This window comes from Entelurus aequoreus, linkage group LG11 (genome assembly GCF_033978785.1).
Source record: "Entelurus aequoreus isolate RoL-2023_Sb linkage group LG11, RoL_Eaeq_v1.1, whole genome shotgun sequence".
Lineage (NCBI taxonomy): Eukaryota > Metazoa > Chordata > Actinopteri > Syngnathiformes > Syngnathidae > Entelurus > Entelurus aequoreus.
Window position 1 is genome coordinate 33,345,702 of NC_084741.1, and position 16,459 is coordinate 33,362,160.

At 38.6% G+C, this 16,459-nt stretch overlaps 1 protein-coding gene across 1 annotated transcript in view; it reads left to right on the top strand.

Moving 5' to 3' along the window:
* The window catches only part of pde11al (phosphodiesterase 11a, like), a 33,974-nt gene that overhangs the window by 13,727 nt on the left and 3,788 nt on the right, over positions 1–16,459 (top strand). Inside the window, 11 exon segments of the mRNA XM_062063011.1 lie at positions 90–157; positions 749–841; positions 1,613–1,663; positions 1,779–1,925; positions 3,226–3,333; positions 3,671–3,780; positions 3,851–3,941; positions 6,481–6,581; positions 6,739–6,816; positions 6,888–6,951; positions 11,855–11,929. Coding sequence (XP_061918995.1) covers positions 90–157; positions 749–841; positions 1,613–1,663; positions 1,779–1,925; positions 3,226–3,333; positions 3,671–3,780; positions 3,851–3,941; positions 6,481–6,581; positions 6,739–6,816; positions 6,888–6,951; positions 11,855–11,929 — 986 coding nt within the window.

A 16,459-nucleotide genomic window follows, 5' to 3' on the forward strand; every position in this document is an offset into this window, starting at 1 on the left:
CAACAGGAAAAAACATACAATAAATGTTCTGATCCAAAGTATCTTGTTGTATTTAAAAATAGAATAACAATATATATTTTCCTCTGCAGGGGTTGCACAAATTTTGAATCGCCTCGACAGGAACACCTTCAACGATGCAGATCAGAGACTGTTTGAGGTTTAAAAAACAAACAAACATTAATACAAAAACATGGAGTGCACACTACATTGTTGTCAGTGATGTGCGGTGGTTTTCATGGTGGGTGAGGCACTGAATCAGATCTAAAAGTACACCCCTTTAATTGTCTGCTTCACATTATTACTTCTCTCTGCAATTTATCATCAGATTAGCAAGAATAATGACGTCACACACTTATATTAAAGAGATTACAAAGTCATGGTGTATTATAAATGTTTCTTGCAAACACTATATTCGCGACATGCTGGGAATCAGACGTGCACTGGGCATCGCAAACCAGTTTCTAAGGGTTGCACATTCAGAGATAAGGGTTTCTGTCTTGTAGTTGATCTGAAAAAATTTGCAAATTCAGCACAAGTTTTTGCTTAAATGTTAAAAATGGAATCATTTAGAGAATATATTTATCCATAAATATATTTATAACACAGGTCAGTAAAGAAATATTCACAATGCTTTGCCTCACCTGCATCCTTTGGCCGCACATCACTGATAGTTTTGGATAGACTGAACACATACAAAATGTGAAACCTATCATATCTTTGTGTTTTTTGTCATTTTGTTTGGTTGAAGGCATTTGTGATTTTCTGTGGACTGGGCATCAACAACACTATGATGTACAATCAAGTGAAGAAGACGTGGGCCAAGCAGTCTGTAGCACTGGATGTGAGCACAGCTAACACAATGTTCATCATAAAGTGCATACTCTTCATCCATGTTCATGTTTCTTGACCTAAAATATGTTTCTATGCTCCCAACCCTCCCCTCTTTTGCAATTTTTCCTTTCTTTTTTTGTCTCGCACCACTGCAGAAATATAGCCACTATAGTACAGTAAATCAATCACAATAATACGTTGTTATGGCCACCCTGTAGTGCTGAATAAATCACAATAATCTCCAGTTTATGACCAAGAGTATGACAGCAGAATAATGTGAAAGTAAACTATAGAGGGAAAAAAAGTCTCATACTGGTCACAAACATAAATATTTCAATACCAGTGATGAAAAAAAAAGATTTAGTCCACATTCTTCAAGTGTGTCTTTTTTTATATTACCTTTAGTTCTATTAAATGCTTAAATAAAACTTAGAAACTAGCTTGACTATAATAATTGCAAATTGGTTACATAATTGCCCTACAGTAGCATTAGAGTTTATTGGAAACATGATTATATTTGAAATGTTGTATTTATCTTCAGCTAAAACATGAACCTGCTTCTCTCCTGTCTAAATATATCAGCTATTTTGTCAGTAATTCATAATAAATACATGTGCTGGTGTCTTCACCTCACATTAAACTTACTGTCACATCATTCTTTGTGTTGGTTGAGGACATAATGGAAAAAGTAGCAAAAGTCACATATTTAATCCTGTTTGAAGCTGAAATTAAATATTTAATACATCTATTGTGCATTCATTTAGATTATGTGTTTTTCCAGATGTTATCCTACCACGCTACATGTTCCAAGGTAGAGGTTGACAGACTGAAGGTAATCCCAATTGACACACAACATGCCTGTTTGCATATTATTATATGTTTTTATGTAAATGCAAGTTCTTGGCTGGTACCTTGTGACTGACAGCTGTCTTTCCCCTGTTTTTAAGGCAGCCAAAATCCCCCTGAGCAGCGAGTTGGGAATTGACGAGTTTCATTTTAACGACTTCTCTCTCGACAACGATGCTATGATCACAGCCTCGCTTAGGATGTTCCTGGAACTTGGGGTGGTCCAAACATTCAAAATAGACTATGAGGTGAGGGAATGTTTATTTACAAGAAAATAATACAGGTATTATACAGGTACTGTAATTGTTTCTTTTTGTTTTGTTAATCTTTCTTTGCTCCTCGACTCCCCATAGAGTTCGGAACTTTTATCGTTTTAGGCCTGATTGTGTAAGATCCAAGTGCAACGCACTAAACTGCATGTGCAAACTGTACTATTTATGGGCGTGTTGCGGGTGATCTACTAAGACTGCGTGTGCAATTGATAAAAAGTGCAGAAGTGGTGCAGATGAAAATATGCTCCAATGGTCCAACCTATGATGTTTTGTTATGTTGTGGAGTATGCAGCTCACAAATATATACAGTAAGTAACCAGATTTAGGGCAATTTACTGTTGATGTGAGATCTAGACAAAAAAAACTATTTTTAGCATGCCAAAGGTGCGCTCTGGTTTAGCACCGGTGTTGTGATAGTGCGTCTGGAATGATCCAGAAATGCATGAAAATGCATGTTGCAAGAAAAAAATAACGCCAGGAGACACCAGAACAAATCAATTGAATTTCTTTGAATCATCCTGTTGAGTCATCCAGCAGATATGTCTAATATTTTTTTAATTCTGTTAGTCCAAACATGTCAACACACTCACGCAGGACAGAGAATTATTTGTCCACATCTGTCTTGGCAGCACAATTGCCTCCTTTCTCTGAGCCGTTTGTGCATAACGGTGCCAGTTTGCACACACATTTTACACGTGTTAAATATAGATGCAAAACAGCGGCCAAAGAACAGTTTTAGGTTTGATAAATCACATTGAGAGTGTGGAATGATTATATTTGCATCTCCTCCTAATATTGTAGGTGGTCTGATAATCAGCATATGTTCTGCATATACATAAAGACAGATCGCTGACTGGATTGTGCTCGCTATTTTGATAATTAGAGACGCAAACCTCTGCGCACAAACTTAGTAGATATGATTTGCACATGTTTAGTACATGCAAACCTTTAGTAGATCAGGTCCTTAGTGTAGTTTTCGCTCAAGCTAAAGTTAATGCAGGATGTCCATTAAGTTGCTTTGCGATTTAAAAAAATAAAAAAGCACATGTAGCAACAAATCTGTGGAAAGAAGATAGTGAAGTTTTTATGCATCATTTATTGGACGCTTTACATGGGCACCATTAGTTACATGAAGCACATCAAGACTGTACTCTGGCCACACTGTCCAAATCAATCATCACATATTTCTGCTGTGAAAGTATAATTTACTCTGATAAATGGGTTCAATAACTGTTGCATGAACAACTTATAGTGAACCTGACTTGTTTTTTCTCAGGTGTTGTGCCGCTGGCTTCTCACTGTGAGGAAGAACTACAGAACTGTGGCCTATCATAACTGGAGGCACGCCTTCAACGTGTCCCAGTGCATGTTTGCTATGATCACAGTAAGTTCAATGCAACTTGGCTTTAAATCTTCTCAGGTTTATTAAATTGTACTTATCAATCAGCATGTGAAGCCATGTGCCTTATTCACTGGTGAGTCATAAATGCACTCAAGCCAAACTGCTATATTTTAAGATTCAGTGCAACCTTCCAGCGTCAAGCTTACCCTAAGCTGACCCATGAGATGTTTGCCCTTGTGCCCCCATCTAGTTTTTTATTGCTTCCAGCCTCTCCTCATGCCCTATTGCTCTTCTTCCCACAAGTCATATGTCACATTAAATAATAAAATATGTGGAAATATTAAACAATAATGGATCTACTAATTGTATTTGTTCATAGTCAGCCAGCTTCCAGGACGTTTTATCGGAAGCAGAGATTCTGGCTCTAATGGTTGGCTGTCTGTGCCATGATTTGGACCATCGTGGCACCAATAATGCATTTCAAGCCAAGTAAGACTATGACTATGACCATGTTTGTTTTTCTTAAATATCAATTTTGATGACTCAACTGTTTTGTCAGGACGGGTTCTGCTTTGGCGTTGCTCTACGGCACGTCAGCGACCCTGGAACACCATCACTTCAATCATGCAGTTATGATCCTCCAAAGTGAGGTGAGGCCAACCTCTTTATTTGTGAAATGATAATCAATAATAAAGAAGGGCAAAGGGAGACGTTTTCTGTATGAGCTGTATATATAAGATGCGCTTTGCTTGAAATCTTGAAATGCAAATAATTTACTAGTAGGATATACAGTAGTACCTCAATTTATAAGCTTAACTGGTTCTGTGATGGCGCTCTTAACTCAAAACACTTGTATCTTAAATCAATCCATTGAAATTAATTAATTGGTGCTTGTCCCCCCAAAACAGCACAATTTTGCCTTTTTAAAAATAAAAACTAACTTTTAGATAAAAAATGTTGTATAATAATAATATAATAGAATGTACTGTTAACAAATACAGACATTTTTTTAAGTAATGTAATAATAATGTACAACATTGACCTTGGACAGTGGACTTCTCCGGGATCTCTTTCCAGCTGCTCCTCTGTCAAACACCATCAGCAGCTTCTCCATATTTTCATGGATAAATGTCTGCCATTTTTGGCTGGCGTTATCAACTCATTCTGCTTCAGTATGGCAGTGATACGCTCAAATTGCTTCGCCAGTTTGTTGAGACACTCAGTCGTGTTTTTTCATACATTTCTTTTTTTAATTCAATGAATATCATCTTCTTTTTCTTCTCACGTTCTTCCTTCCAATACCTGGAAAAACAAAGGTATGTCCATTTCTAGCTGTAAGCCATACTTGCCAACCCTCCCGTTTTTAGCGGGAGAATCCCGATATTCAGCGCCTCTCCTGACAACCTCCCGACAGAGATTTTCTCCCGACAAACTCCCGGTATTCAGCCGGAGCTGGAGGCCACGCCCCCCCAAAAAAAGTGTAAGCTAATGCTAGCGAGTAAGACCAGATGTTTTGGGCGGATCTTAAGGGTTTTACTGTAACATTTGCTACGCCAAGTAATGCTTACAGTAAAGTGTCTTTGAAATTTTACAAAAGTTAAGTTAAAGTTAAAGTACCAATGACTGTCACGCACACACTAGGTGTGGTGAAATTTGTCCTCTGCATTTGACCCATCCCCTTGTTCACCCCCTGGGAGGTGAGGGGAGCATTGAGCAGCAGCGGTGACCGCGCCTGTGATTTAACCCCCAATTCCAACCCTTGATGCAGGGAGGTAATGGGTCCCATTTTTATAGTCTTTGGTATGACTCGGCCGGGGTTTGAACTCACGACCTACCAATCTCAGGGCGGACACTCTAACCACTAGGCCACTGAGTAGAAGAAGAGTAAAAGCCCTTCTAAATAAAATAAATAAATAAAATGTATCGTTAATATGTAGAATGTTGTAACAAAAAAATGTTTGAGGCTTAAAGTATAACAGTTAGCTAAGTGACTGCTTTTATCTCAAAACACTCTTAAATTGTGGCACTCTTAATTTGATGTAACACTGTACAAAAAACATTTGTCAAGCTGTTGAAAACGCTCAAGGATTAATTGCCCTAAAATATAACACAGCATCACAATTGTGGGTAAAATATAGCATTTTCTCTCTCTTAAGAATAATAATACCAATAATTATAATATTGCACTTTACATTGGAACAACACATCTCATAGTGCTAATCTCTCTTGTTATCTGGATTGTGCCAACACATCACCAGTTTTTAATGAAGGATGACATATGTGCTGAAAAGTGGCCAATTTATTTTGGTGCTAATCTAGATAAAAATACAAAAGATGCATTCCTATGTACAGACCTGATTTGCAACTTTTCAAAATGATGTACTGTTTATGTTGAAAATGTTGATTTGTTTTTTGTACATGATGTGTAAGTGCCCTATCATGCGACCGGTGTGTTTTTAAAGCATCCCTGTTTTAATTGTTATGTCACTCCTGAATCTCTCATCACTCTAAATGTGCAAGCAATGGCTAGTTCCTGTTTCCATTTTGGTTATGTCGACAACTGCTTATGTTGACAGCAGTTAACCAGTCATAGAGGGGCATCGACAGCAATTAGAGTAAATGTTATTCTTCTCTTTTACATGATATCTATCTAGTGATGAATCAGACACAAGCTGGTAACAGACTTTCAGATGTACGATGGTTTGTCTCTAAGGGTGTTTACCTTGACCGTTGCATTGTAGGACCATATCTGTACCTGGCTGGCCCTGCAAAAGGTACAGCTAATATCATTGGAGTCCATTAATTGTTGTTATGGGGTACATTAGTGTAGATTGAACCCTAAGCAGCACAAAGTGAGTCCTAATGTACTCTTATTATGGACAATCATTGGTTCAGTAAGACTAAATTGGAGGTTGAGGTGCATTTGAATCTAATGTCGCTGTGACCACCAATGCTGCTGTATGTCCAGGTCACGTCTGATTATCAAGAGCAGTGTCCTCTATGGGTTTATTTGACCATACCACAGAAACGATCTGTCTATGTTGCAAATTAACATTACAAAGCACAACTTGATTAGGCAGCGAGCGACAACTTTGCTGATACCTTGGCTTTAAGCGGACATTTTAGCTGCTGTTACTAATCTTTGCCTGCAATAGGATTTAATATTTATTTCCATTATTTATGTTTCAGGGTCACAATATCTTTGCAAACCTCTGCTCTAAAGAATACAGCAACCTGATGCAACTGTTAAAGCAAGCCATTCTCTCCACAGACCTCACTTTGCACTTTGAGTAAGTAGTCTATTCAATGAATTCACTGCAGAGGCAGGAAAGCTTGAGTTATCTATTCAATTCTTTTGTTCCACGTGTCTTGCTGTGTAGAAAATGTTTTTTATTCCCTACACACACACACAAACACACACATCCTTGACTGTCTTTGCTTTGAAAGGCGCAGGAGCAAGTTCTTTGAATGTGTTCTTGCTGGAAGATTCAGCTGGACGGACGAAAAACACAGAGAGGTCCTCAGGTATTTTGCACCAAATAAAATTGTGCAGTGCAGAAATAAATAGCTTTAATGAGAGTTGATGCCGTTGACAGATCCATGCTGATGACAGCCTGTGATTTGGGTGCTGTCACTCGGCCTTGGGAGATATCCAAACAGGTTGGCAACTCAATCATGTTTGCTAATTTACACTTTGTTACTTTGCATGTTTTAATTGCCATGCTATGCCTTTTCTGCACAATAATAGTTTTACATCATTACAATGGATCTGAAAAGAAAACAAGATGGCATTGAAGTGGAAATTTTCAGCACTTACTATTTAGGAATGTTATGCAACATATTTACATGTTCAGGGGCTCAAAACTACAGTAGTTGGACTACATGGAATACAGCCATACATGTCATGGTCTGTTCATGCTAGGTCCTGTTTTGTTTTCGGTTGGTTGTTCTCCTTGGTTTTGTGTTTAGCTATGTTATCGCGATCCTTGCCATCCTTTGTTTACGTTGCTGTTGCTAGGAGTGTTGGAACTCACATTTTGTATGGCATTGTATGAAAGAGTTGTTTTGACTTTTGTCGATATTCACCACCATAATGGATTTGGAATAGAACAATCGAGGTGTGATTGAGGTGTACACTTTTGGCTTTCATCTTATATTTCACAATACTGTAATGTGACATTTACCATTTAGGAATTAAAGCCATTGTTTTATCCCCATCTCAGGGCTCAAAACGTACACTAGTAACACTACCATTTTATGGTATAAGTTTATTTCGAACATGTATACAGTTACAATATGATACATCACATATTTCCAGTTTAAAACATGTCTTAAAAGGAGTAGGAAAAGGCAACGCTTATTTAATCATACCCCTTTTCTATTTCATAGCAACTACTAAGACATTTGTTTACTTCCTGTTCTCAAAACCAGTGACTCAACAATGTTGCATGTTGCACGAAGGACTTTTGCATAGTCAAAACTGATTCGTTAGATTTTGTCCATAATCGACGATTAGTTTTATTTTTTAAAGAGCACAGCTAATGGGGTAGCCCAAAATAAAAATAAATAAAAACCCTGCGACCCCAAAAGGGACAAGGGGTAGAAAATGGATGGATGGAGGGTTACATATTTGGATATGTAACACTGTACACCAGAGGTGTGGACTCGAGTCACATGACTTGGACTCGAGTCATGAATTTGATGACTTTAGACTCGACTTGACAAAATGGAAAGAGACTTGCAACTCGACTTAGACTTTAACATAAATGAATTGTGACTTCACTTGGACTTGAGCCTTTTGACTAGACAAGACTTGCTACTTTCCCCAAAACCCAAAGATTAAAAAGTTATTCAGGAGCGCTCCGTATCTTTCATTGTGTACGTGTGTGTCTGTCAGCGTGTGTGCTGCCTGTCAGTACAACATCCAATCAAATTAGATCCACGTTGTTTTCATCTGACAGCATTCATCCAATCAAATTGCTGGACAACCAACAAAGAAAAGCTGTCAAACAACACGCCATTGAGAAAAAATTATGCCAAATATAGTTTCGTTCGGGTATAAAAACTACGAGTTGGTCAACAAAAAACGAATTGCAGTATGCAAAACATGTGGTTCGAAGATTACAGATGGAGACGCAACAACTTCCAACTTCGTTCGACATTTGAAGATGCACAAAGAACGGTAAGTTTTGAATGTAAGATAACGTTTATTGGCTAAGTAATGTGACTTTTATTTGCTGTGTAGTTAAATCAGCGAGGCTGCAAACTCACTGCTAACGTTATAACCATAGACATCTTATAAGTAGACGCGGCATCGAGCGCTACTGCCTACTGGCATTGACGAGACGCGGGGCCGCCATCCTTAGGGATGATGTTTGATAAGAAATTATCGAGTTCGAGCCTATTATCGAATCCTCTTATCGAACCGATTCCTTATCGATTCTCTTATCGAGTCCAGATAGGTTGTTGTATATGGAAAAAAACACAATATTTGGTTTAACAAATCACTTCTCTACTGCTCACTACTATAGTATTACCATATCTGAGTTATTGTGCAGAAATGTGGGGAAATAACTACAAATGTGCACTACATTTGTTAACCGTGTTACAAAAAAAATGTAATTAGATTGATACATAATGTTGGATATAGAGAACATACAGACACTTTTTTTATTGAGTCAAAAATATTAAAGTTCGATGATTTGGTAAAATTGCAAACAGCTAAAATTATGTGGAATTAAATGATGGAATGGATTAAGTAAAGAAGTTAAACATTGTATTGATATGATCCACTTTAAGAGGTTGTTCAAATGAATAGTGCTTACAAAGTACAAAGAAGAAGAATGATCGAAAATAAGATATTATTCATCTCAGTATATTAATAATGACTGAATTAATTAACTACATATTACAAAACTGTTGTATATACTAATTCACAGATATTTTATTATAAAAAGGTCAGTAAATGATGTATATATTTGTATGAGGTGGGAAAGGGGAAGGATTAAATAAGCTTTACTTCTTCCTACTCCTGTAAAGTGAAATGATATGAAACTGTGATGTATTATGATGTGGTCAGATCATATTTTGTTTAGTTATGTTCTGTTTATTTTGGACTTCCTTAGTTGTTTTGTGCACTTCGGGGGTTTGTTTTAGTCACCATGGTTATTTATGATTTTCACCTGCCTTGTACGCGCACCTGTTGCTCATCAGAGACTCTATTTAAGCCTGCCTTTTCCGGTCACTCGTCGTGGCTTCATTGTTTGCATTTGCAACAGTTACGTTGGCATTCTGGTTTTCGAGCTCATAATTCCTGTGCTATAGTTACCTTAGCTTCTAGTATTCCTGTGCTAAGTAAGTTTTTGCTTTAGCTTCTCGTGCGAACGGCACACTTTCCTTTTGTTTCGTTCCTGTCTGTTGTAATGTGTATGATTTATGAGAAATAAATCATCTCCTACCTGCACGCTTCCGTCCGGAGCCGTCAGTTTTGCGTCCCGGGAACGAACCGCAGCATTCTGCATCCCACCGTGACAAATGACTGAACTACGTGACGTCACTTCTTGTGATGTCACACGGGGCATTTCTTGTCGGGACGGGATTCGTTCCAAGTGATTCGAATAAAGAACCAACTCTTTTTCTTTACTATAGCGGTCTCGATAACGGGTACCGGTTCTCAAAAAGGGATTCGAGTCCGAGGACTCGGTTCTTTTCTTATCGAACAACCGGGAAAACCGGTTTCGAGTATCATCCCTAGCCATCCTGGAGTGGTGATCCGCTCCACTCAGTGCAATTAATTTGGCAGGAGCAATGAACTGTCAGCGCATTTAATTCATCTTACCTCACTGAATACCACTGATTTTCACACGTTTTTTTTGTCATACTGTAGCTATGATAAAGGACAGATGTTTTGGCGTGTTTTATTATTCATAGTTTGCTTAACAGTAATAGAATATTCTTATATGCTATAAGTGACCAGACGTCCAAGATCAAAACTGGGAATATAATCCCAGAGAAGGGGGAAAAAAATGGTCAGCTATTTTTAAGTTCAAGAAACAATATGATTAGGTTATATACCATATACATGCGTATATCCTACATAAACAATGTATGAATACATTAGATATCTATATATCTTAGGGACCTGTAGACTGCATCTCTGTTGCTGCAGCAGCAGAAAGTTTATTCTGTCTTGACACTTTGTATTGATATTACTAAAATAGCAAACAGCATCAAGAAATGATCTTACATTGCGCTAGAAACATGACGTTACTACCAAGAATGTATCGGAGTAGATGCAGGTCCGAAGCAAAGAAAGACCGGCGGGAGAGAGTCTTCTCGAAGGAATTTACGGACGGAGAATCATGAAAACAAAACTCTCAAATGTCTCAAAATGTATTCATTAGGCTCTGTGGATTGATAGAAGGTTTTTTAAATTTGAACAAAAAGACCGTTTGTGCCCTGGCTGATACTGTTCCAGATGAAGATTGCGATTGTTCTGGACTATATTGGCAGCAGAATACAGTTATTGTAAATCAGTTTGGAGTGCACAAATGCAGCGTGAAGAGGTGTGTTTACGCTTTATTATTCTCCTTTAATATGCATGCTTCATTCTCTATCATCTCATTCCTATTTCGTTTGGGAGTCTGAAATAAGACAGTATTCTACATTTAGGCAAGGCAAGGCAAAGCAACTTTATTTGTATAGCACTTTTCATACACAAGGCAGACTCAAAGTGCTTCACAGACAACAAAGTGAAATGAAAGAAAATAAAAGCAAAATTAAAATGCAGACAATAAAAATAAAAACAGTGCGGACGTTAAAAGTTAAAAGATTTAGCTGAAAGCTAAGGTGAACATAAACGTTTTCAGTCTAGTTTTAAAAGTAGTCAGCGTTGGGGAAAGTCTGACATCTTCAGGAAGTTTATTCCAGCTATTTGTTGCATAGTGACTGAATGATGCGCTCCCTTGATTTGAGTTTACTCTGGGAACCGCTAACAGATTGGTCTCAGAAGATCTTAGTGATCTAGAGGGCTTATATAGTGGGAGCATATCAGTGATATACTTCGGCCCTAGACCATGTAGTGATTTATATGTGAGCAGGAGGATTTTGAAATCAATTCTCTGATGTACAGGGAGCCAATGTAAGGATTTAAGAATTGGTGTAATGTGCTCACATTTAGGTAGCTTCTCAAATAAATCTTTCTTATTTTTCTCCCATCAAAGCACTTCAAAATTGTATGTTCTTTTAATTTATAAAGCAAATAACAAGTCTCCTCTACATTGCAATTGTTGCTTATGTTTTGCTTAAAGGGGATATGTTCCCGGGTTATATCCTGCGCGTGTAGACTGCTGCTGAGATTTGGTTTTCAATTGCATAATCCAGGTGTGTTCAAAAACCGAACACGATCCAATTAAGATGTTTCCATGGGTTGTAGGATGCTTATACTATATAGAGCCGAACTATTTGAGAAATCAGACTAATTTAGTGCATGTACACGTCGTGACTGGTACAGTATTTGAGCCAACAGTATATTTCATTGTGTTTATGTAATGTGTCCATTCAGGTTGCCGAGCTGGTGACAAGTGAATTTTTTGAACAAGGTGACAGGGAGAGGTCAGAGCTAAAGTTGACGCCAGCGGTAAGAACACCCACACTTCTTACAAATGTGTTGGTACTTTTTATGAGCAAATAAATACAAATGAGCCATGATATGGGTTTGCCAATATGTTTTAAATACAATGGCACCCCAACTTACAAGTACCTTGACTTAAGAGTAATTTCAGATACAAGCTGTCTCTTGGCTTTTTGTTATGCTTTAAATTGCAAGTTTATTGAGTATTTCTGCTCTCGGATGAAGTAATATTTATAACAGGCCATTGCCATTTTAGCAATAAAGAGTTAAAGGCCTACTGAAATTATTTTTTTTTATTTAAACAGGGATAGCAGATCCATTCTATGTGTCATACTTGATCATTTTGCGATATTGCCATATTTTTGCTGAAAGGATTTAGTAGAGAACAACGACGATAAATATTGCAACTTTTGGTATCTGATAAAAAAAAGCCTTGCCCCTACCGGAAGTAGTGTGACGTAGTCAGTTGATAGCCTCCTCATATTTTCCTACTGTTTTCAATGCAGCTAGAGCGATTCGGACCGAGAAAGCGACGATTACCCCATTAATTTGAGCGAGGATGAAAGATTCGTGGATGAGGTACGTTAGAGTGATAAGGACTAGAATGCAGTGCAAGACATATCTTTTTTCGCTCTGACCGTAACTTAGGTACAAGCTGGCTCATTGGATTCCACACTCTCTCCTTTTTCTATTGTGGACCACAGATTTGTATTTTAAACCACCTCGGATACTATATCCTCTTGAAAATGAGAGTCGAGAACGCGAAATGGACATTCACAGTGACTTTCATCTCCACGACAATACATCGACGAAACACTTTAGCTACGGAGCTAACGTGATAGCATCGTGCTTAACTGCATATAGAAACAAAATAAATAAATCCCTGACTGGAAGGATAGACAGAAGATCAACAATACTATTAAACCATGGACATGTAAATACACGGTTAAGGCTTTCCAGCTTGGCGAAGCTTAAAAATGCTGTTGCTAACTACGGCATTGAAGCTAACTTAGTATAACGGGACCTCACAGAGCTATGATAAAAACATTAGCGCTCCACCTACGCCAGCCAGCCCTCATCTGCTCATCAACACCCGTGCTCACCTGCGTTCCAGCGATCGACGGAAGGACGAAGGACTTCATCACGATCATCCGTGCGGTCGGTGGCTAGCGTCGACTAGCGCGTCTGCTATCCGAGTCAAAGTCTTCCTGGTTGTGTTGCTGTAGTCCGCCGCTAATACACCGATCCCACCTACAACTTTCTTCTTTGCAGTCTCCATTGTTCATTAAACAAATTGCAAAAGATTCACCAACACAGATATCCAGAATACTGTGGAATTATGAGATGAAAACAGAGCTATTTTGTATTGTATTCAATGGGGTACCGATACTTCTGTTTCACTGGTTACGTCACGCGCATACGTCATCATCCAAAGACGTTTTCAACCGGAAGTTTAGCGGGAAATTTAAAATTGCACTTTATAAGTTAACCCGGCCGTATTGGCGTGTGTTGCAATGTTAAGATTTCATCATTGATGTATAAACTATCAGACTGCGTGGTCGGTAGTAGTGGGTTTCAGTAGGCCTTTAATATTAGGTGTATAAGGATTGATCGATACATCGATATATCAATTTATATTCTTAAATTTCAGGTATACAGAGCTGTGCTTGGCAAGTTTGCCTTCCCAGAGATAGGTATCAATCTAAGATAATTTTAAAAGGGAATCAATCGGTGTTATCGATACTAGTAAGAGGAAAACATTTGATTTAATAACGGCAGACTTTATATGAAGTTTATCACATAGAATGTTCGCATTAAATCTGTGACATATGTGTTTGTGTGCCTTTAAGAGATAATGCTGTTGTGTGTGCAAGTGCAGCAGACTAGTGAATGTAGTCCCGCGAGTTAGGGTGTCTGTGTGTTCAGCGTTTAAACGTGAGTTGTGGCGATCAGCAGCTCTCGTATATACAGTAAGTGTGTTTTGACTCCCTGTTTTGTTACCGCGTGTTAAGAAAACGTCTTAGAGTGTATCTCCGACTGTCTCTTCTTCTTCATTGCCGGGAATTTCAATATTATAATACAAACGACACAACACAATGATAAAACCGCAACACAACTTTAAACCACAGAAAACGCGGCCGACACATGGAAGTGACAGTGGTGCAAGTTACCACGACGCACCGACTCCCGGAACACAAGGAGAAGTCATTTGAAATAGAAGAGATGGCTCAAGGAGGGGCCAACACCATCAACAGGAGTGAGGGAGACATACACGCTTCCGCACACCTGGGACACTGTCCGTCATCGGTGACACAAGGGTGGAAAACAGATACTGTATGGCCGGGTGGGGAACTTTATTTATCCGGTAAATCTACTGTTAAAATGTTGGTTACTGTACTTTTTTTTTTTAATTGCTTGAATGTTTAATATGTGAGCAGAAAATGTTCCCTCCTGTTAATTCAACCTAAAGTGTTGGTTGCACTTTATTCAAATAAGATGTGAATACATTGGCCATTATTTTTGTTTACTTGCTTGTTTGTATCCCTAATTCATTTATACATAATTCCCTTACAAAAAATAAGAGGAAAATAGGAAACTTCACCTGTAGTGTCCAGTATCCAGTACTTATTTCACAGTCACACTGCTTGATTATTTTTGCTTAAATGTAACTAAATCAATTTAAAGTCACTATATCATTTCGTATTGTATTGTTCTATAAAAGTAATATTGTCGTATTGGCAACCACAAATATCCAATTGAATTGTTAAAACGAATTGTTACACTCCTAGTTAATACATATTTACACGTTCTTGTTCCTGCCTAATTCACACACAAAAACAAAAATCTTTAAGCAATAACGAGTTAATATATTGTTACACGTTGTGTCTGCCTAATTTAGACAAGAAAAAAAAAACCTGTTTTGATTAGTCCGTTGATGTACACGTTTGAGCGACAAGTGTCAAAGAACGACATCCTGCCCTCGAACCACCATAACTAAGGAAGTTAGTGTAAAAGAGGAGAAGCAGATGACCAAATCAGACAAACTACCCTATTTTCCGGAATATAGAGCGCACCTGCAAATAAGCCACACCATCCATCCATCCATCCATTTTCTACCGCTTATTCCCTTCGGGGTCGCGGGGGGTGCTGGAGCCTATCTCAGCTACAATCGGGCGGAAGGCGGGGTACACCCTGGACAAGTCGCCACCTCATCGCAGGGCCAACACAGATAGACAGACAACATTCACACACTAGGGCCAATTTAGTGTTGCCAATCAACCTATCCCCAGGTGCATGTCTTTGGAGGTGGGAGGAAGCCGGAGTACCCGGAGGGAACCCACGCAGTCACGGGGAGAACATGCAAACTCCACACAGAAAGATCCAGAGGCCGGGATTGAACTCACGACTACTCAGGACCTTCGTATTGTGAGGCAGACGCACTAACCCCTCTGCCACCGTGCTGCCCACACTCACTAAATAAAAATATTTAAAAAAAGTTTTTCCATATTTTAACCGCACTGGACTATAAGCCGCAGATATATATGTTGCGAACTGAGTTATTTACACAAAATTATTCTGTAAATGTTTTTTTACGTTGCCTGTAACACGGCAGTAAAACGGCTGACCAAACAAAATCGAAGTCATCGTCATGGACTCACTGGCTTAAGAAGCTTGCTCTCCAATCAGCTAAGCGGACTCAATAACTCCACGGTGACATCTTGGTGAATTTACGAAACTGAAACAATACATAAAATATGCTGTTGTAAGTTAATACTAACACAGACACTCGCAAACATGTTAGCATATTGGCTAATGCTATCGACGCTTGCTTGATTACATTACGATAGCATGTACAAATATGCATGAAAACACTCCTACAGATATCACACATGGGACGGATTAGTAAGTATAAACTGTTTTTGTTATATTGTAACAATACGAAGGTCCTGAGTAGTCCCAGGTTCAATCCCAGGCTCGTGATCTTTCTGTGTGGAGTTTGCATGTTCTCCCCTTGACTGCGTGGGTTCCCTCCGGGTACTCCGGCTTCCTTCCACTTCCTAAAACATGCACCTGGGGATAGGTTGATTGACAACACTAAATTGGCCCTAGTGTGTGAATGTGAGTGTGAATGTTGTCTGTCTATCTGTGTTGGCCCTGTGATGAGGGGGCGACTTGTCCAGGGTGTACCCCGACTTCCGCCCGATTGTAGCTGAGATAGGCTCCAGCACCCCCCGCGACCCCAAAAGGGACAAGCGGTAGAAAATGGATGGATGGATGTAACACTTAGAATAATTGTTTTGAGTGATGAATGAAGAATCCATACGAGTATTATTAAATTGGTCACAATATAGGTTACTTCTACACAATCTGCATAGATAAAATTTAGAAATGGGTACTGAATTCGGTAATTCTATTTCTATAGGTAACGGTCAAATTTCGACTGTACTACAGTATATCGATTCATGTAAAATCAAACAGTATATTATGTCCATACCTTTGTTGTAATTGATGTCACGTCCGGTTGCGGACTTCCTG